This window comes from Vespa mandarinia, chromosome 12, assembly GCF_050613455.1.
Source record: "Vespa mandarinia isolate Hongniang chromosome 12, ASM5061345v1, whole genome shotgun sequence".
Lineage (NCBI taxonomy): Eukaryota > Metazoa > Arthropoda > Insecta > Hymenoptera > Vespidae > Vespa > Vespa mandarinia.
In genome coordinates this window covers 463926-485750 of record NC_140821.1, presented here as the reverse complement: position 1 = coordinate 485750, position 21825 = coordinate 463926, and the positions used below count along the sequence as shown (strand labels likewise).

Here is a 21825-nt window from a genome sequence, read left to right as displayed (position 1 = left end):
GCTATTTATTCTCAAATAATTGGCGGTAAATTTGAAAAAACAAAAAAAAAAAAAGAAGAATAAATATAAAAACGTCAATCTATAATAAATATTTAAAAATGATCTGATCCGTATGTAGCACTAAATGTGTAATTCAATTAATCATATTGTTAAAGAGATAAAATCTTATCAAATTAAATTGAAAAAGCTAATTATTACACAATGTATACGCAATAAATATTTTTTGGTTTTTTATTTAAATATTATTACAAAATATAGGTTATTTATAGCGGATAAATCAAATAATATACCAAATGTAAAAAAAATATGATTTATTCGAAATCATGCGTTGATATGAATATAGCATAATATAGGCTTGATTGAATTGTTTTAAGAACACATTCAGAATAAGTATGTGCGTTAGATAGAATGTGTGTGAATGCGCCAATGCATAAATATACTGTCCCGTTTGTTAAGTAGTTCATATATATTCTTTGTTGATGCTGCCACTTTTTGTGTATTTTATGTGCTGTCAATTTTTCGACAGACATAACGTTTGCCTTATTTGGAAAAGGTTAAAAATCGGGAAAAATTGAATGTGCTTTGAGCGCAGCTCGCTCACGGACAGTAGGACGTTGTCATTTGAAAACGGAAGCCATCTTGTGGCCGAGCCTCCCATATTATACTGGGAATAATACTTCAGCGATTATTTGTACCAAAAAATTGCTCCGTTTTTTTTCCATTACGTCTAGACTATGCATGAACCATTGTATCACATGTTTACATAGCCATGGCTGCGACGAGAAAGTTGCAAGGTGAGGAGAAAATGTTTCCAGCATGTTTACATTCAGAAATTTTGTTATGGCTCTGTATCACTACAGATTCACTTTTACACGTTTCTTCTATCAAACTTACAACCTAATTATCAAAGACTACATTTACTGCATAAAAGCGGTATTAGTTTGATTCATTTTATTTATTTGCATATTGACTTTGCCTTCTGACAGTTGTTAAGAAGTATTCAAGTATAATGGAACAGTGAATTCTATTCTTATTTTTTATATTTATTTTACACATCCATTTGCTTTTCTGTAATACTTATTATTGTTAACATAAGACTATTCTAATATTAATATATACTAATGCATAACCTTTAAAGCGTCACGTTCAAATCCATTTTCTGTTCTTGCTTATTGGTGATCTTGCTTATATGGTGATATGTAGTAATTTAGTTGTACTAGTTTAGTTATTTCCATTAACATACACATATATCTTAAAGTATCATTATCTACAACCAATAATATTATTTATACATTAGATGCATATTTTACTTCCAATAATATATATATATATGTATGCATACATACATATATACATATATATGTGTATATGTTATATATATATATATATATATATATATATATATATATATATATATAACTCATTAAAGAAGCTTTCTATTTTTGATTTTCGTTTTATAGGTGAAATAGATCGGTGCCTTAAAAAAGTGACAGAGGGTGTAGAGACCTTTGAAGACATTTGGCAGAAGGTTCATAATGCCACTAATAGCAATCAGAAGGAGAAATATGAGGCGGATCTTAAAAAGGAAATCAAAAAACTTCAGAGGTTACGCGATCAGATTAAAAGTTGGATCGCATCTGGTGAAATTAAGGATAAAAGTACACTTCTTGACTACAGGAAGTTAATTGAGACTGTAAGTATACAGCATGAATAAAATATACATTTATAATAAAATATTGCGTTACAAGATAATTTTGCAAATATTATATTATGATGTTTTCTTTCAGCAAATGGAAAGGTTTAAGGTTGTTGAAAGAGAAACAAAAACCAAGGCCTATTCGAAGGAAGGCTTAGGTGCAGCACAGAAACTCGATCCAGCTCAAAAGGAAAGGGAAGAAGTTAGCAATTGGCTTGCAAATTCGATAGATGCTTTAAATCTTCAGGTAGAGGATTGATTATTTTTAAGACATTTACAAATATTATCCTACTTAATCTAATATGCTGATGATACATTCTAATTTAGCTGGATACATTTGAATCAGAGATAGAATCATTACTAGCAGGAAAGAAAAAAAGGTTAGATAAAGATAAACAAGATAGAATGGATGAGCTAAAAGCAAAGCTTGATAAGCATCGTTACCATATCCGTAAATTGGAGACATTGTTGCGCATGTTGGATAATATGTCTGTTGAAGTCGATACAGTGAGTTTTCTCTTGACCTTTGAGAAAAGTAAATTTTAATAGTTTAATAGTAAAGTTTAATAGTTTTTGCTATTGTAATAGATAGTTTTTGCATTCATCCCTGTATAGCAATAATTGAAAATTTTTTGCATTATAAATATATTGAAGTTTATATGGAATTTTTAATAGATCAAGAGGATAAAAGACGACGTTGAATATTACATTGAATCATCTCAAGAACCTGACTTCGAGGAAAATGAATACATTTATGATGATATTATTGGTCTTGATGAAGTAGAGTTGTCCGGGGTTGGTATTCCCTCTGCGGCAACAACAGATAGCAACAATAGCAATGAGACTGGAGGTACACCAACCTCGACTAACTCCGGTACTTCACCAATACCTTCACCGCCATTGAGTTCCACCATGCACAACCATTCAAGTGATAGTTCCACGGATATAGATAAAAAAACAAAGGTATGCATTATTATTGGCTTTGCAACGGGAATAATTATTTTATAGATGCGATGATAGTGTTCTTTTATAATTCCAGCCTGTAAAACCAACAGCGGTCAGGCCATTATTAAATTCTCAAGCGAGCATTCCAACCACGGGAAGCACTGCCTCTATAAAGTCGAATTTGTTATCAAGCAGCACTCCAAGCAAGACCATTCCCATGACATCTAGCCATAGCTCGCCTAGTTCCACTAGTAATCACATTGCAACAACTAATGCTGGAAATTTTGCCACAGTAGCTGCTTCACACAGTAATTCACAAGCCATCCATTCTACCTCTAGTAAAACATCATGTAAGTAGTACCTCATTCTTATTATATTTTTACTATCCGTTAATTATAGCTAGTATTTCTTATATATAATTTTATTTAATAATATTTATTAATATAATTTAAGAATTTTTCCAATATATTCTTTTAATATTAGATAATTTATTAATATTTACAGCTCATAGCAGTGAAAACGGATTATTGTCGTCGTCTTCTACATCCAGTGTTACTTCGAACGTCCAACAATCGATCTCGCAGCAACATAACAATCCAGCACCTGTTCAAACAACTCATATACTACATAGTCAGCAAAGTCAAAATCACAATAGTGAAGCAGAAATGACAACGCCCATCCCACCGTCTTCTTCGCCACAATCTTCGGTTAGCACTAGGTCTTCGCCTCTGCCTGCGAATTCATGCTCGCCAGCGCCATCGACTGCCAATGGTCTCATCCCTAAACTTCCTGATGGCATGTCCTCTCTAAAATCTATTGCCCAACAAGTCATTGTCCGAGCAGGTCTGGAAATACCACCGTCTGAGCCGAATAGAAACATCTTTGACAGTGCGAAGGCAAACAATAGTAACAACGCCACCTCGGAAGCACACATTCCACCTTTACTTGGCGTAGCACCACTGGGGCCGGTACCTTTGCAAAAGGAACACCAGTTACAGTTTCAAATGATGGAAGCTGCTTATTATCATATGCCTCATCCCTCAGATTCCGAACGTTTACGGTCGTATTTGCCAAGAAATTTGTGTCCTACGCCACCTTACTATCAACAGGTGTGTAAAAGAGTGATAAAATGGCATGTGGTGGAATTTCAAAATTTGATGTTTGCAATATTTTTGTGCACAGGTACAGCTTCCTCATTCGGATACTGTAGAATTCTTCCAACGTCTTTCTACGGAAACATTGTTTTTTATATTTTATTACATGGAAGGTTCCAAGGGTCAATACTTGGCGGCGAAAGCTCTGAAAAAACAAAGTTGGAGGTTTCATACAAAATACATGATGTGGTTTCAAAGACACGAAGAGCCTAAAGTTATTAATGAAGAATATGAGCAGGTTACTGTCCCATTGATTATATCAGCATATCTTACAAAATTGTTCTAATAAAATGAAATTTAAGCAGTTTCATACGATAATAATAAAGCGTATAATAATATTTTGAAAGATTTTATTTTATTTATTATTTATATTCTACATGTCTGAAGAACTATATTGAAAGTAATTGTTTATATTACAGGGAACCTACATCTATTTTGATTATGAAAAGTGGGGACAAAGAAAGAAAGAAGGCTTTACTTTTGAGTACAAGTACTTAGAGGACAGAGACCTGAATTAACAGATCTATTATTTGTGGAGTCTCTGAAATGCACTATTTCTGTACCGATATTATCCAAAACTGAAAAGACAGATTTTATTTTTTACGATTCTATATTTTCACAAAATATAATTTTATTTATTGGTAAAGAGTATCTCAGAAAAGTTAAACAAAAAACAAAGATACGAACTTGTGCATAGCAGGCAATGAAGGCACTTCATTATATTTCGACTTTGCGATGGTAAAATCTCCCCTATTCCTTTTCGAGAATGTAAACAAAAGTGAAATAATGGAGTACGTTTATTGGGGACAGTAAATTGTAATTATAAATGATAATGGTATGAATGGCACCAGAGACACACTTTCAACAATTTAGTGTGCAGGTGTGTGATACAAGAGGAAGAAGTTATACTCGCTGGCGACTGACTCCGTAATACCAGTACAAACATGCGTGCGGCCCATCTGCCGTTTAGCGGTAAGATGGAGGGCGCTCATGCTATGGTATGTCTTAATGTTAGATTATAAGTAGCCTTTTTGTATAAAGTATATTGAGGTATAAAACCCTTAAATTGAATTACTGTACAGAATGTGTAGAAATAGTGAATAATAATATTATGGAATATATTTTATTTCTCATTTAAATGAAACCTAAGTTGTTTCAATTTCTGGCACATCTTGACCTGTATTTGGAACATTCCATCCATTAGATTCTGCTCGATTAGTTTACTTATATTCGTTTTAACGATTAAAGAGACCCGAGCTCATCGTAAGGTCTAAAACTGATTAAATATTAAAGTAGTAGCATACTAGAGTAGACTACTTTCGCCACACGCCTTGTAATTTCAGATTCAATACATTTTCTTTTGAATATTTTGCGACTCAACAGTGTGTTCGTCGAATGACGACTCGTGATAATCGCTAATACATATGTATTTATATATTTTAAAAGGAGACAGAGTCACATTGTACGAATTTATTTATTATAACTGTCGGTACTTTGCCACCGAGGGAATATAGGATTGGAAGAAATATTTAATATACAAGAAAATTTAATACAACTATACCTTCTCTTTTTCTTCTTTTTTTTGATATGTATTTTCTCATATCGAGCAGTGTTAACAGTATCGGCATTTGGAATAAATAACTTCAGACAAAGTCTTTGCTTCAGAGACTGAAGTGATCGCTTGCACGCGCGCTGTTCGTTATTATAAACGCCCTCGACAACGAGATTAAACTTACATCATTTAGCGATAATAAGATGGAGATTCTCGTACGTTCGATTAGTATAGACATTTAATCTAAATATTGATTAAAGCGTAAATATACTTTAAGCAGAAATTCCTGTTACAAAAATGCAGCGATGGATATTTGCATGATGAACCCACCTAATGCATTTTCAATTTACTTCAAATAGACAACCAGATGCATGTGTATACATATATATACATAATATATATATATATATATATATATATATATATATATATATATATATATGTATATATGTATGTATATATATAGCTTCTAAAAAGATGATATTGCAGTGAAAGATTGTTTGCACATGTATAGTTCAATGAATTTATTATTCTTAGCATGTTCAGCAAAGTTTTGTGATGTGTCATACACTTTCTTATACCGATAACTTTGTTCAATATATATATATATATATATATATATATATATATATAAATATGTATATGTATATGTGTATATATATATATATATATATATGTATATATATATATGTATATATATATAAATATGTATATGTATGTATATTGACAGCATTGCGCTTGTTAATAATGCATTAATAATCAGGATAGATAATTAAGAATTACAATTTATATAGCACCATTTTAATTGTATTTTAAAGATGTATTTATCTATACTTGAAAATTTTCACTTCAAGCAGCATCACAATATTTTCTAGTGCACATTATGTCAAAACAAAATTGTTATACAAGTAAAGACTAAAGGATTTATTGCCACTTTATACAATTAATAACAATTTATTAGATTTTAGAAGTCACTGTAATTATAAATACTTGATGGAACAATAATTGTTCCCTTAATCTTTATCTTAAAACAAGGGTAGAGTTGTAATGATCATTTTTAAAGAAACTTGGGAAAGAATTTATCAATCAATTTTGCAATAGTTTGCTGTGTTCATTATACATAATGTTCATAATATTTTTTAAATAGTTTTCTATTTATCTATATACGATTTTCTTTATAGCTTGCATTTTTTTATAAACAGGATTCTGCTTTATCAATCTTACTTTATATCTTATTCAAAGCGTGCAAGTAGACATATTGACCATATAATAATGTTTTGCCTCGGTGCTTTATTAATTTCATCTAACAGATTTATTGCAGATGATAAATGGCAATGGTAAAAGTTGTGATTTTTATTACATATTTTATTGTGATTATTCGAGTGAAAGATAAATATTACTCGCTCTGTGAAAAGACTTAAAATCATTATAATACAATGCTAATTTTCTCAGTATTATAAAGATTGTCCTTATTTCTTAGCCTTTTACTTATGCATACATTTATTCTGCATAATCTTTATCGCAGTTCATCCCAAATATTCTTATACATTGAAATTCGCGTGATGGTAAGTGATAAACACATCAGGAAACTCATTTCCACCATACTGTTAAACTAGAAATTTTGAAACTGAATAAAAAAAGATTTTGTAAATTAAATTACTTGAAAATTATATATAAAGGCTATAAGTCTGGGTCAAATATTCATATGAGGGAAAATGGTGGAGTGGTTTATAAATAAAAAATAACGATGATAATAAAAGTTTTATGTCGCGTTTGCATTATTTATTAAGACACGAGTGTTACTTAAACATAATTTGCTTGTTACTTCAACATAATTGACCTCAATATCTCGTTCCTTTAAAATCATTTACCTTTTCCCTTTCCCTTTCCTTTTCCCTTGCCTTTTATTCTCTTCCTAACTCCGAATGATTGTTCCGTATCATCCTCATTGTCTATATTTGCACGTTTTTTTCGTTTACCGGACTTTTTATTATCCTCTAAATCTTTTAATTCCTATAAAAGTTGATTAAATCTATAATATTTCTCCCCTTTTATTCCATTAGATTATTTTTATTTTTGAAGATTCTCTTCAACTTACCATTTTTACGATACGTTGAGCTTCTGCTACCCTTTCTTGTAGTAGCATTACTTCTTGCTCTTCTGTTTCATAAAGAGGTAATTGTTTTGAAATTAATTGTTCTATTCTTTGATAAAGTTCAACATCATATTGTGTTACAAATGTAACTGAGCGCCCTGAACGACCTGCACGTGCAGTTCGACCAACTCTGTGTATATAATCTTTACTATGCGTAGGTATATCAAAATTTATTACTATATCAACATGGGGAATATCGAGACCTCTGGAAAATATCATAAAAATTTATATAATTTGCGGCCTCTTTTTAAACAGTACATTATTGACTTACTGAAAATTTATTTACCTACCTACTAGCAACATCTGTAGAGATAAGTATAGATCTATTCTTAGCTTTAAATTTTGTAAGAGCTGCAATCCTTTTATTTTGTGACATTTGCCCATGTAAAGGTACAGCCGTAAATCCTAAATTACGTAATAGTAATGCTGTTCTTACTGTATTATTGCAAGTTGCACAGAATATCATGAAACTATTACCAGCTAATTCATTTAAGATATGTACCAGATATACGTCCTGTAATGAAGTTGGATTGTGTACAGTTTATTATTCTTATACTGAAATTTTTCTTATAAGCCTTAAAATAATCCATGTACTTTTGTAATATATATGCCTAATTCAGTACTATGTATTTACCTTGAATTTGACTGGTATAAATATATAATATTGTTGTAATTTATCAACTGTTTGATACTTAGTAGATACTTCAACTTTAACTGGATTGCTCAAAGAAGCTCGTTGCAGCTTCTGTACTTTTTTTGTCATTGTGGCAGAAAATAATAGTGTTCGCCTTTCACGCGGAATAACTCTCAAAATTTTATCGACTTCAACTTCAAAGTCCATATTTAAAATACGATCTGCTTCATCCATTACCTTGCAAATTAAAAATATAGTATTACAATAGATCGCTTTTTTGGTACATAATACAAGATCATAATCATTTACCAGAAATTTTAAAGAACGTAAATTAAAGCCTTTAGTATTTTCTAAGTGATCAACTAATCTTCCAGGTGTAGCAATAAGTATATGTGGCTTTTTTGCCAATATTAGAGCCTGTGACATCATGTCCATACCACCAACTATTACTGCACATTTTACACCTATACTTGAACCTAAGATAAAATATAATTTATATAATTGTCCTAAAATTCTTTGTAAGATAAAAATATAAAATTTGTACCTATTGCTTCAAATTGTTCTGAGATTTGAAATGCTAATTCTCTGGTAGGTGTTAATATTAAAGCAAAATATCTTTGAGGGCTTTCTAATAAAGCTTGTAATATAGGAAGTGCAAAAGCTGCTGTTTTACCAGATCCAGTTTCTGCCAGGCCTATTACATCTTTACCTATAAATTATATAAATAAATAAAGTATATATATATATATATATATATATATATATATTTGTGATAAGATAATTTTTTTTCACTAAATTTACCCTGAAGTGTTAAAGGAATTGCTTCTTTTTGGATTTTAGTTGGTTTCTCCCATTTCAAATCTTCACAAGCTTTACATAGGGTTTCTACTATACCCTATGAAAAAGGAAATATTTAGTTAAGAATTTTTATTCGCTACTAAGAAAGATTAATTATTGTTTGATGCTGTAATAAAACTTAAAAGAAAAGAACTGTAAGCAACAATGTGTCAATTTTTCAAGGTTATAAATTTCGATCACATGTGAGGAGTAATGTTTTTACCAAATCTGTCCAAGTGACTACAGCATTGTCTTCTTCATTGTTTCTCACATCGGTACTTTCGCTCATGTTTATATTCATTTATCCTAAATCACAAAAAATATTCTCACTTAATATCAACACACGAATATCCAATGCACATTGTTACCTGAACGGTGTACGATCTAAATCAGATCTACCAACCTTTTAAAAATGAAACGAAAATTTAATACATTTTTATACTAATAGTAATATAATAATAGTAATGTGATACTGGATAATATAAAACATCGTTTAATATAAATACCGTATTATATCAATCAATGTGTATGTTACAGAGCATTTAATATAATTATTATTATTATATTTAAATGATACGTCTAAACGCGCGCGTTAACATCATTCTAATGTACTTAGGAACAGTCGTGTAGTTACGCGTATTATCAATTACTACTTTTGTTTTATCTATGCAATATTTTTGTTTATATTTTATTAGCGACACTAGCGAATCTATCGACAATAACGATATAAGAGAAGCCTTTATTGTTTTTCTATCAACTTGGCTTTCCTGAACTGAATCATCGCAATCAAACAGAAAATGTTAATAGCATCGAGGTGATGAGTTGTCAAGTTAAAAGAAATATCTTCAATTTTTGATTATTTATACATATATATACAAGTACGAATTATTGTATAATAAGACTACATTAGATTCCAATTGTAAGATTTATCATTTATTAGAAGTCTTATTAGAGTTTAATATGTAACGAAATATCCATAGATATTTGTCACGATATAATTTAGGTTATAATGCTACGTATAAAGAAAAAATATTTGATCATCGCTATAAATTCGTAATAAAATAAAATTATAAATATTACTGCCTTACATTTTTACCGCTATTATGGCTCGGTCCTCAATTTCGGCACAATGTGATTCTGTCGCATCGTACATGGATGGAGTTCATGTTAAAATTGTGGAAGCATACAAGCCACCACGAAAAGTTGGTTTGCCCGCAGTTTATAATAATAAATTACCAGATATATCGAAATTAGTGTATAATTTCAGCTTAGAAAAATCCGTCCTTGAAAAGGTACAGTTCTTATCTTATTTAGAAATGTATAATATTTTTTTTTAATTTTACGTGTATTATCTATTTTGAAAATTAATGGAATTATTCATATTTTATAAGATGGCAGAATGGCGTAAAGCCAGAGAAGCAAATGTTAAGGCACGTATAGCTCGGTTAGAAGAAAAAAAGAAAAGAGAAAAGGAAGAATCTCCGCCGCCACCTCCACCTCTTCCAACAGAAACAGTAAAACAACCACCAGTAAAAGTTATTCCACCACCAGAAACTACTATACTTACTCCTCAACCCTTGTCTCCGCCAGCCAATGATTTGCAGAATCATGTACAAGCTAATGGACTTGACTTTGCAGATTTTGATAATGATACAAGCAGTCCTTTTGATAATATGGAATTAAAAACTATTAACGATATGGAAGAACTTGCACAGGTTGGTAAAGCTAGTTTAAATTATGAGTAAAGTTTTTGCTTGGATAATAAATGTAATTACTCTAATTACATATAAAAAATATGTTTCTTGTAATTAGCATCTTACATTTACAGTGCTTTATGCCTGTAGGTATTGCAACCTACATCACAATGGTTACCATCTGCCAAGTTGGAAAATATTATAAACGAATTAACTATCGAAGAACAATCTACTGTTTGTGAGGAAGAAAAAGAAGAAAATATTAATACACAAAGTGAAGAAAATGCTGACAATAACACTAATGTTAAGCATCGCAGTGTGTCAACAATTGTACAAGAACTTCAAAGGGAATTGGAACGACCTTCAATGGAGGTAAAAAAAGTACATTGTAATATTTAAAAAATATATATATAAATTTATATTTTATCTATGTTACATGTAACAGAATTGGAAACCTTGGCCTGATTTGGAAAGTCCAGATGTTGATTCGTACAGCAAACATAAACACGAACGTTCATTAGTGTCGAATAGTGTAAATCATACAAATCCACTCTCGAATTTAAAAGGAGAAGATCAGAAATTAGCTCAACATTTAAGTGATATGGGATTTTCGTTATCACGAGCAGCACGTGCTATATGTGATCTCGGTGGTGAAGACAATAAAAAGGTTGTAGAATATCTTTTAGCTATTCAGTCTTTAGAGGAGATTGGTATGTCTGGAGAAGATGCAGAGAAAGCACTTGCATTAACAGATTATGATCCAAATAAAGCAAGAATATATTATAAAAATTTATGCACATTAAAGGACTTAGGATTTCCAGAAGATCAAGCATCTATGGCATTATTAAAATACGATATTGATAGAGATAGAGCATTAGACTTTCTTATTTCTTAAATTGTATTAGTTAGATATGGCTTAGTGAAATAATTCTGATGTTGTGGAACTTCAACTCTTGATATCGTAGATAAGCTTGTCTTGTTAAATTTAAGAAAGTTCTGTTTATTTTTCATTTATGTACAAACATTTCTTTTTGAAGTTCAATGATATGTATTATATTGCAATTAAGAAAATATGAGCATTGAGACTGACAAATATATCTAGTATCGAATTAAATTAAATTAAAAACAAAAACAAAAAAGAAACAAGATTAAGAACATAATCTCTTTTTATTTTGGTAACAATGTATATACAAGAATGAATAATTGACTAGTTATATAAAAGAAATATCATCAATTTATGCAATACCAACGAAAATTTAGCACCATATTTGAATTAGCCATAAATTTAAAAGCACAGCTGAAAAGTTAATGTAAATGTAACTCTGACGATGAGATATATATATATATATATATATATATACACACATACACATATACATATATTTAAACTTTCGAAGATTATATTACCTTCTAGAACAACATAAAGCAATAGTTGGAATCGAATATATATGATGAATAATACCAACAATAATCCAAGCTTCCGTGAAAATTGGTTGTTGACAATGAGAATTTACACAAATAGTGGCAGGTCCATTTATCAATAGATTATATGAAGCACAGTTTATAGAGGACATTAAAAAATCAAAATTTCTTTTAGTATGTTGTTTGTAAACAATTTTAACGTTTATAGGAGATGTAGAAATATTAAGTATATGCTTATACCTAAAACAAAATGTTATAGATTCATCTGTAGTTTCATTTATAATTGATTGTATATAAAGTTGCTGCTAGTATCAGTAAAAATTAAGTATTGCATACTTTAGTCTGTAAACTTTTCTAAGGGCAAGTTCCCACAAAGAGACAGTTTTGTTTTCATTAACATTGTGAACCCTTAGAATTTGCCTTGGTAATTCAATCACTATACTTTTGTTACATGATGCATCTAGTTTTATATTTAATTTGATATTTGCATTCAATGATTGATTATCTTCGCAATTCAATTTGAAACATCTGTAATAAACATGGAACAAGTTTTACATTTTAAATAAGCAGAAGGAAAATTTATTAACATGTCAATAATTTTCTATAATTGATAGAAATGAAATAAGTTGGGTACATATACTTGCTTATAGCCTAGGATATTCACTGAATCACCAGTGACTGACGTGTGAATTTGATATGCCAATTGGATGAGGACAGGATAAGATAAATAATTTAAATATTCATTTGCATCAAATCTTATGCAAGGAGATGATAAGAAACCATTTAATGGTAAATACTTTAATCTGTATCAAAAATGATTTATATTACAAAGGATAATATGATTGATATATTACAAATTCTAATGGATGTAATTTTCTATGTCTGTGTGCATGTGCATGATACAATAGAATGTAGTAACCTGTTTGAACACACTGAAATCACTGATACTTTAGGAGCCAATGTCAATCTATTAGGTAGTTCCTTTAAATAATTGTTATCTGCATTTAACTCTTTAAGCTTTGGTAATGAACCAAGCCACTCTGGTAATGCTACAAATTCATTTCCCGAAAGAGATAATACTTCCAAATTATGAAGTTGGCTCATTTCTGTTTTGTAAATTGAGGGGCAGTGCTCTTTGTATTATAAGAAAATAAATTATGAGCTAGCAGTTACTAAATTTCCTAAACGTATACTTACCCATTGGTAATTTTTTTATGTAATTATCATTAAATAACAATGATTCTATATTTATTAGATTACCAATAGAGGCTGGTATTTCTTTTAATTTGTTTGCACTCAAATCTAATACAGTCAATTGGGACATATTGCCAAGTTCTATAGGAAGTTCTTTAATAAGATTACCATAGATATATAAATTAGTAACATTAAATAATTCTATAATCCATGGGGGTAAAGTGGTAAGTTTATTCCATTTTAAATATATCTCCTGTATGTGGCTGCCATACTTTCGTATGATTTCTGGTAACTCTGTGAGTCCTCGACAGTTCCAGTGCAATATTACTTTCTCTTTAACCTCGTTCACCATTTCTGCAGGATCTAAGTCCATCTTTAAACGAAGATTAATCATAATATTTTTGAAATAGTTAAGTGTCCGAACAAATGTTGTCTCAAAATAATCACCTTATCATTGCAAACAAAATCTTTTTATTAGATACAAAATTACAAATATTATATCGTCAATAAATATGCCGCACGACAAATTTTATTTTTCGTATGCTTGATCATTTGGATAGATTCTAATAAAGGTTTTGTCAGCTATGTTTTTCTTCATCTACCAGCTATCACGAACATGCTTAAATATTTTCATCTTGTGTAGAGATTTATATGTTCGAGATTAATAATAATAATGAATCAATTTAATTCATGGAATTTTTACTTACATACGTTTTATCGAAGATATCCTTATAATTTGGATGCATCTACAGATGTTCATCACGTGAAGTATATCTGTTTTCTGTTCTAAGTGATTAAAAAATTTGCATATACATATTTACATCTATGTTATAGATTTTGGAAATAATTTTAATGTAAATTTAATTAATATCATAGGCAATACTTTGTACTCAATAGGAGTTAATAATAGATCGAATTCGCGATCATAGGTATCGCAATATATATGTTTAGATAGATGTGTTTCATTTGTAACGACTCGAATTACAGCTGATCGTGAAGTGTATATCGCCATCTGCAGATGCTTTTCTGATTTTGTGTATATATATATATATACACAATAGAAAGAGCTTTCCCATGTATATAGATGACGTCCCAAGTAATTTCTTAAAAAAAGCTATCAAACAATTTCGTTTTTGTTACATTATTTACAATAAAAAATTATTTACATTCTTTTGTAATATTATTTATAATAAGATTTAAAGAATTTTATGAATATTTTTACATGAAATATTCTATTGCTTATATATTTTATTCTACTGCTTATTACATCGTATTGTTGCAGACTTTATTAATTAGTGAGATAGACGGTGAAGAAGAGCTTAACAGATATAGCATTAAAAAATACAGAATGCACATAATAATATTCCCTACAAGTTATATTTACGAAAAGATAAATATTTTCTCTAGCAATTACTTCTTCCTTTTCGTGTTTTCAATCGTTTCATAACATTTTGCGATGGCGCCCACGTCTTTAATGATCGTCTAAATTTACAAGCCCTATGCCGGTGTTAATTTTCAAGAAAAAAAACATTTATAGAATATTTTAAATACAATATAATATTCTAATTTGTTAAAGTATTTTATTTGAAAAATGGACTTGGTTAGAAGTGCATGGAGAAAGTCAATTTTTATATATAAAAATAGTTTACAAACTTCTTTGAGAAATAGGTAAGTGTTACATAGTATCATAACCTTAAAAGTGAATTTTAATTTGATTTGAAAAGAACACGTGTCGATTACAAGTTATTAATAATAAATATATCAGTTAACAAAAATTATTTATATTTTGTAGCAAGTATATATTATAAAAATGCAGGATATATGAAATCCTTGAATTGTCTGTTGAATATTAGTAAATATATGTTTACACAAAAATTGTCTATCAAATCTAAATAATTATATTTGTAAATATATATGATTTTGATATTGTAGTAGTAGCACACCATCAAATATAGCTGAAGTAGCAGTTTTTTCACGCGATGGAGATTCTGGGTTAACTGTTACGGATGCTGGCGATACAAAGCCAAAAGATGATATGATTTTCAATGCTCTTGGAGCGACAGACGAGCTATCTTCTTATATTGGATTGGCAAGAGAATTTGCATGTGATAGTAAAGTTGAACATCCTTATGTTGATAAACTTAAACGGGTACAAATGATATTATTTGATTTGAATCATGCTATATCAAAGTCAATACCAGGGAAAACAAAAACATTTGAAAGCCAACATACTAAAGATCTTGAAGAATGGATTTTAGAATATGCTAATCAGTTGCCCCCACCAGAAGATTATATTATTCCTGTAATATATATTATTATCTAAATATTCTTTAAATTTAAACCTAATATAAAATGTATTTATAAATTAATTATCCTACCTTTATTATATTAGGGTGGTGGAAAGGCTTGTGCATCTCTTCATGTAGCACGAAATGTATGTAGACGAGCAGAGAGAAGTATTACGTCTTTGGTGCGCAATGGTGCTTTAGATAAGGAAGCACAAACATATTTAAATAGATTGTCAGATTTTCTTTTAACTGTATCACGTATTGCTGCAAAATGTGATCAACGTACAGAAAACATTTATATTCCTCGAGCAGAAGTACAAGAAGAGAAATAAGTGACTGATCTATATAAATATGAGTAGACTACATCGACATCTTATATTACGGATATACAGATATTATTGAAACTATCTGCACAAATGTAAGTGATAGTATCAAGCATTATATATTTATGATTAATTCTTTAAGCATCTTATAAATATGAAAGATGTATGTTCTTTAGGATTATTAATTAATAATATAGATGCATTTTTTGTAGTATGTAGAAAAATATACTTATTTACATAAATCAGGACTTACTAAAAATATTCCATAGAAGTGTATTATTTGTTGTGAAATTATTAAAGCATTTTTATAGGAATTACGAATCAAAACAAGGTAGATAAAAAATTATACAAGGATGATTTTGCGTCATTTCGGATAATCTTATAGTTAGATGCAACCCTTGAGAGAGTAGGATTTTTGACAAAAAAATTATGCAAATTGTACTACATGAATGAGTTAAATAATGAAGTAGCAATTTTGTACGTGTGTTAATGTGCGTGAGTATATATATATATATATATATATATATATATATATATATATATATAGAGAGAGAGAGAGAGAGAGAGAGAGAAAGAGAGAGTATTGAATTTCATTATTAAATAATTTATCTTGTATATCAATTATGTACACATACGAAATAATGTTTACTAAAACAAAATAAAAAATCTTAATAATTTCTTATGTAAATATATAAAACATCTATGTTTCAAATAGATATTCAGATTATTAATAAAAGTTATTTGTATATTTAATTGTAAATAAGTTTTTTAGCTGAGTTATCTAATAAATACATAAAAAGTTCTATGTATGTTTACATTATGATAGTTATAATGTAAAAGCAGAATTAAATAATACATTTATATTTTAAATCTTATAGCACCAGAACTTGTACAATACAAGATGTAACATTTCTATGCACTACTTTTTTAACAAGTTAGAGCAAGATTCATTTTATATAATTAAAAGTATCTTTACTTTTTGTTTTCTATAATTTATTCTAAAACTTCATCTCCTTCTGCAATTTCTTTTAAATTAAGCAATTCTAGTAATCCAGTACGCTTTGTTTCAGATCTTACTAGTTCATCTATTTCTCTAAACTGACCAGGATCTATCAGACAGATTAAATCTAATGTTCCATTGTCCCAATTTTCGCTTTCCATTTTTGTTGCTAATTTAATAATTTTTTCTCTTAACTTTCTTGCTTCTTTGCCAGATATTGTAACTTTTAGTCTCATCTGTGCTCGTTCTAATGGCATAACAGCCTTAAGTTGTGGAATAACGTCTAGAGCTTGCTGTTTCGCATTTCTATTGGGTTTAACTGAAAAATGTACATCTTTCATAGCCTTTTCTATCATCGATACTGGATATGGTCTCTTTGACTCTGGATTTACACATTTATCAGCAATCGTAGTAGCAATATCTTTGAACATGGAATCTAGTGCTAGATGTCTTTCTTTATCAGAAACTTGGAGTTCACCTTTTTCAAGAATTGTTTTGCAAATTTCTGTCTGATCGTCTGTACCAAATGATTTTACAAGGTCTTCCTTTTTGGCTACTTGACCTTTAGATACGTTTGTAAAAACCGTGTGAGTTTGAAGCACTTCGTCTATATCTTTTTCTCTGTAATAATGTTTTGTTATTATAAAATTTATAGGTTAAGTTCGAATGCATTGATCGACATAAAAGTGATAATAATTATTATTAAGATATATATATATATATATATATATATATATATATATATTAATGTTATAAAGATAAAGTTCTTACAGTTTATTTCTCCATGAAATTACTTTATTTTTGTAACATGCTATTTCGAATCTTTTGCCAGTTTTTTTCATTCGCACAATTGCAACATTCGTCAATCTTATTTGGTTCGTCGGCGTGAATATCTTAGACATTTTTTAACGTTGCAATATAAACTTTTAATATTTAATAAAAGCAATATCGCGTTACGAAATTATATACTAATATTAAAATTATAATAATATACACGAAAAAATAATAATTTATCTCGTATATGTTTCCACACTGATATATACACGAAAAATGCGTCTCATACCGGTGTAATTGGAAATGTCGACTTTCGATGTATCGATTTGTAAAAAGATTCAAATATAGTATTGCAGTTAGTTTGATACGCATCCCATAGGGGACGACATGTGTGTTAAAGCGCGCGTAAATTACACGGGTATCTCCAGACTGTGATAATGTTATACGCTTTTAATACAAAAAAGAAAACTTTTGTTTCTTGTTTGTATAGAATGTTTGTATATTGAGATTACGTATGTATATTATTTGGATGTAGAAGATGGCAAACAACGACAAGTGCGATGATTACGACTAACGATTAAGGAGTAAGTAAATCGAAACGGCCGTGATATCATACGCACTGAAGTTCACCAATAAAGCCAGAAGATATCGCGAGGAATGAAGTATGCGCGCGCGCGCGCGCGTACGAACGAACGATAAACGCATGCGCATGAAGCGCCTTGCGTGAGACTGTATCGAACATGGCTGCCACGAGCGCGATGCCGTTAAAGGTGCGCGAAAAATGATACGTTTTCCGTCGTCCTGACGGCGGGATCCTTTTTAAACGAGTGCACGGTGATAGTGATCGTTGTCCTCGAGGTTAGGAGCGAACGGAGAAGGATTATCATGGCATTAGTCACAGTGCAGCGTTCACCGAGCGTGTCGAGTTCTCCTCAGAGTTCGGTGAGTTTTGTGTTTCTTCCAAGTACGTCAAATGAATATATCGATGCAACATGATAGCGTCCCTCGCATTTTTTACATGCTAGATCTAACTTCTATAACGAGAACCTTGTATTCAACGATATCTCTTTAGAACAAGATACGTATCTTAGAAAACACTCCTTGTTATGAAGAAAAAGAGATGGAGAAAGAGAGGAAGAGAGAGAGAGAGAGAGAGAGAGAGAGAGAAAGGAAGAATGAGGGAGATGGAGAGGAGAGAGAGAGAGAGAGAGAGAGAGAGCGCTAGGAGAGAAGTGAACGAGAAAGAGGGAGACACAAGGTATGAAAATGATAGATCCCTTTCCATATTTGACGGTTTAAAATACGAGCGTATTATACTCTCGAACGCTTTCGGAGCTATCGTTCTGTAGCGTATGTAGATATGTATGAAAGGAGAGAGTGAAAGAAACGGAGAGTGTATCGCGAGAGGGGGGGAGGGTCTGGGAGAAAGCGAGATGGAGATTTTCTGTTGGCGGTAAACAAAGGGATCGTCATCGTCACGATGCTCATCTTCTTCATTCGCGATTGCATTGTCGTCAGAGAGTCAAACATTTTTTATTAACTTTGTCTTTTACTCGATCTAAATTCAGTCATTTCGACCACGCAGATGTTATTTTTCTCTTATTCCTTTTAATTATTTCGTATTTATTTCGTAGTTCTCTTCGTCGTTGCACTTTTACCACGAATAGAAATCATTCGTATTAATCAAAGCGAAAACGTATGGGCGAATCCGCAATTTTGTTCGTTTCGAAAGATCTCCCGTCTCTCGGAAGATAAACGTGTGCATCCATTCGAGTAGGAATATTTATCGATTTGGAAATCTACCGATGATGAGAAAGTACTTACATACTTGTATGTCGAATATTTTTTATTTTATTGAAAATTAATTTTATTTCGAATGACGCGCGCGTGCTCTAGTAGGATCCATATCGACTTTTACCGACGAGTACTATTGGTGGAAATGTTTGAAATAAGCTCCATTGTGATAGGTCAAGGGCGCTGCAACCATCTCTCTCTTTCTCTCTCCCTCCCTTTTCCGCAATCGGCCTGTAAAAGGGACGCGATAATTCAACTTAGAGATTGATCATTATATTTCTAGAATGTCTTGTGATAAATAACAAATTTATTCGAATAATCGAGTTTATATCGATTTAGAATATCAAAACTTTTTATAAATACATAACGAAGATCGTTATCTCTTGTATTTGCGCATATTGTATGTAGGTATATGTACGTGTACGCACACACTAATTAGGCATTTAACTCTGTCATGCCTTATCGGATCGCTTTGATCCCCGTTAGATATACGGAAGTTTCGAGGAAATCTCGAGTTTCTGTCGACGTTGGTCCGTTATCGATTTTTCTCGTACAATAGATTGATAAGCTTCGGATATATCTCGATTATTTAAAGCTGATTAATCGATCGTTTGTGGAGGACGGACGATCGTGCACGACTATTTTCCTTTTATTCGAGTTTCATTTTCTGCGAGAAAGAAGAAAAGGGATAAATTATCGAACGATCAATCGATCCGTCACGGTTTGCGTTTAATTGCGAACCGTTGCCGGTTAAATGCGATACAAGTTGAACGATCAAGATCGATCATGCGCACGATCGCCTGACCGTAACGCGCGCGCGAGCTTCCGCGTCTTTTAAATATCGATATCTTCTACACGCTCGGTTTGAGGCGAGTGCGAGCGATCGTAAAAACGCTTGTTTCACGATAGCGAGAAAATAAACAGAGCCGATAAGAGAAGATTAAAAGATCACTTCCATCGTGATGTACGCGATTGCTCTATCCTTGATAGTTTAATTCCTATCAGACAAGTGCTATGTAACGATCTCGTTACTAGGAGATTAAAATGAACAATGTGTCAGTGCAAAATGAATCATTCGGCAGAGTTAGTACGAAGTTAGACAGCCGCGTATTTCTGCGGAATTTTCAATGAATCGAAGAAAATTACTTTGTATAATAGTATGCACGTTATCTCAAAGTAGTTGTAGACGGAGGAACGTCGCGACGCCGAGTATGCATTCTACTCATGCACATAGCGCGCGCGTTTGAGAGGGTGCACTATGGAGGCGCTGCTGTGGAGGTAGCAGCCCTTCTACGGACTCCGCTTCGTATCGTCCGATTCAGTCGGTTCGCCGCCACTCGGCACGACGGTGAATTGCGCGCGGAACATCGGAGGAGTCACTTCTCTCTGTCTCTCTCTCTCTCTCTCTCTCTCTCTCTCTCTCTCTCTCTCTCTCTCTCTCTCTCTCTCACACTCATTTTTCTATAATTTTTCTTTATTTTCTTCTTTCTCTTGATTGTCTTGGAAAAACAATTTCTTCTTCTGGCCGTATCGATTTTTCTCCTCGCACTAGTATGTGAAAAAAGAATCTCGTTCAGTGGACGACCAGTGAAAATAAATAAGAGGAAGAATGATACTTTTGAAGCAAAAGAATGCAATCCATTATGGTTTACCGCCAACGCCGGCACCCAAGCCACCGTCACCTTGGTCCAGCATACTCTGGGGCGACGAACGTCGACCTCGAGGAGGAAAAACGGCACGAGGCGCGCGCGTCATGCAACTACGCGACAAGGTCATCGCGAAAGTAAGCTCTGAGAAGGATAAGTCGTGGAAATGCTTTTTTTTTTAAAGAACCAAAAAAAAAAGAATACTCGTTGATTTCTGGGTAAATTTCGAAACGCGAAAAAAGCTGGCAGGAACAATAGATCGCGAAAGTATATAGGTAGGAACATAGTAAGCGCTAGGAGATTTTCTCTAAGCGAAAGAAAGCGAACGCGAAATGCCATGGTATTTCAAGTATTGTCTGCATCGCTGTTCTCACGTTACATCTTTACTTTAAGGGGAGAGGCGTATCTAACTATCTTTGCTAATAAATTTTCTTCCTGCTCTTCCTTATTCCATCTCTACTCTTCTTCTTCGGTCGCGCACTGATTTAAGCTCATTTGTTGCCACTGTCTCTTTGTGAACGTAATTGCGCTTCGCTTCTCGTAATTAGACCGATCTACTTGGAAAAGTTCACGTAACTTCATTGTATCGTTAATGGGCAAAATAGAAAGGAAGAAAATTCTTCCTTTCGTTGAACCGAACTCGCACTATCGTCCATCATCACCGCAAAGAAGTTAACGCGATGAAAGTATGTACACGCACACTCGCTTTAGAGAAAG

General features: G+C 31.6%; 7 protein-coding genes across 16 annotated transcripts in view; 4 read left to right on the top strand and 3 right to left on the bottom strand.

The window, feature by feature from the left end:
- The first annotated feature begins 382 nt into the window (after positions 1-382).
- Not3 (CCR4-associated factor Not3) lies at positions 383-4916 on the top strand. The gene is made up of 9 exons (XM_035882684.2): positions 383-794; positions 1461-1693; positions 1788-1943; positions 2024-2203; positions 2372-2659; positions 2736-2991; positions 3146-3750; positions 3824-4033; positions 4215-4916. The coding sequence occupies exons 1-9, from the start codon at positions 770-772 to the stop codon at positions 4311-4313; spliced, it is 2052 nt and encodes a 683-aa protein (XP_035738577.1). The 5' UTR covers positions 383-769; the 3' UTR covers positions 4314-4916.
- Positions 4917-7101: 2185 nt separating this feature from the next.
- Positions 7102-10190, bottom strand: pths (probable ATP-dependent RNA helicase DDX47). Of its 4 annotated transcripts, none has more exons than XM_035882751.1 (9): positions 10062-10190; positions 9197-9279; positions 8938-9031; positions 8681-8845; positions 8446-8612; positions 8137-8373; positions 7793-8016; positions 7446-7707; positions 7102-7360 (listed from the first exon to the last, which is right to left on the bottom strand). In XM_035882751.1, the coding sequence occupies exons 2-9, from the start codon at positions 9272-9274 to the stop codon at positions 7211-7213; spliced, it is 1377 nt and encodes a 458-aa protein (XP_035738644.1). In that variant the 5' UTR covers positions 9275-9279; positions 10062-10190; the 3' UTR covers positions 7102-7210. The 4 variants fall into 4 exon arrangements, with proteins under 4 accessions (XP_035738644.1, XP_035738643.1, XP_085516607.1 ...); XM_035882750.2 differs by lacking the exon at positions 10062-10190 and adding an exon at positions 9377-9506; XM_085660481.1 differs by lacking the exon at positions 10062-10190 and adding an exon at positions 9342-9376.
- LOC118448879 (uncharacterized) lies at positions 9664-11562 on the top strand. Its single transcript, XM_035882781.2, has 4 exons — positions 9664-10265; positions 10365-10688; positions 10818-11039; positions 11113-11562. The coding sequence occupies exons 1-4, from the start codon at positions 10077-10079 to the stop codon at positions 11560-11562; spliced, it is 1185 nt and encodes a 394-aa protein (XP_035738674.2). The 5' UTR covers positions 9664-10076.
- A 277-nt stretch (positions 11563-11839) lies between these two features.
- LOC118448874 (uncharacterized) lies at positions 11840-14303 on the bottom strand. Of its 5 annotated transcripts, XM_085660482.1 has the most exons (8): positions 14167-14303; positions 13991-14069; positions 13287-13656; positions 13009-13222; positions 12734-12892; positions 12426-12617; positions 12075-12329; positions 11840-11964 (listed from the first exon to the last, which is right to left on the bottom strand). In XM_085660482.1, exons 2-8 carry the CDS (start codon positions 14027-14029, stop codon positions 11898-11900), a joined length of 1296 nt encoding a protein of 431 aa, XP_085516608.1. In that variant the 5' UTR covers positions 14030-14069; positions 14167-14303; the 3' UTR covers positions 11840-11897. The 5 variants fall into 5 exon arrangements, with proteins under 5 accessions (XP_085516608.1, XP_035738663.2, XP_035738656.2 ...); XM_035882770.2 differs by having other exon boundaries at positions 13995-14295; XM_035882763.2 differs by lacking the exon at positions 14167-14303 and having other exon boundaries at positions 13991-14131.
- A 334-nt stretch (positions 14304-14637) lies between these two features.
- LOC118448905 (corrinoid adenosyltransferase MMAB) lies at positions 14638-16413 on the top strand. 2 transcript variants are annotated; one of them, XR_004840242.2, is made up of 4 exons: positions 14638-14951; positions 15216-15585; positions 15676-15989; positions 16206-16413. XR_004840242.2 is itself a non-coding variant. In XM_035882829.2 (3 exons), exons 1-3 carry the CDS (start codon positions 14875-14877, stop codon positions 15901-15903), a joined length of 675 nt encoding a protein of 224 aa, XP_035738722.1. In that variant the 5' UTR covers positions 14638-14874; the 3' UTR covers positions 15904-16413. The 2 variants fall into 2 exon arrangements, 1 of the variants encoding a protein (XP_035738722.1); XM_035882829.2 differs by having other exon boundaries at positions 15676-16413.
- Positions 16414-16647: 234 nt separating this feature from the next.
- On the bottom strand, positions 16648-18280 carry Sbds (SBDS ribosome maturation factor). Its single transcript, XM_035882821.2, has 2 exons — positions 17666-18280; positions 16648-17515 (listed from the first exon to the last, which is right to left on the bottom strand). The coding sequence occupies exons 1-2, from the start codon at positions 17794-17796 to the stop codon at positions 16888-16890; spliced, it is 759 nt and encodes a 252-aa protein (XP_035738714.1). The 5' UTR covers positions 17797-18280; the 3' UTR covers positions 16648-16887.
- Positions 18281-18387: 107 nt separating this feature from the next.
- The window catches only part of ssh (Protein phosphatase Slingshot), a 69060-nt gene continuing 65622 nt past the window's right edge, over positions 18388-21825 (top strand). Inside the window, exon 1 of one of the 2 annotated variants that reach the window (XM_035882642.2) lies at positions 18388-18610. In XM_035882642.2, the coding sequence (XP_035738535.2) occupies positions 18554-18610 (57 nt within the window). In that variant the 5' untranslated portion in view covers positions 18388-18553. Of the gene's footprint in view, positions 18611-20908; positions 21246-21825 lie in introns of those variants that run through there. The other variant, XM_035882640.2, reaches the window with a different exon arrangement.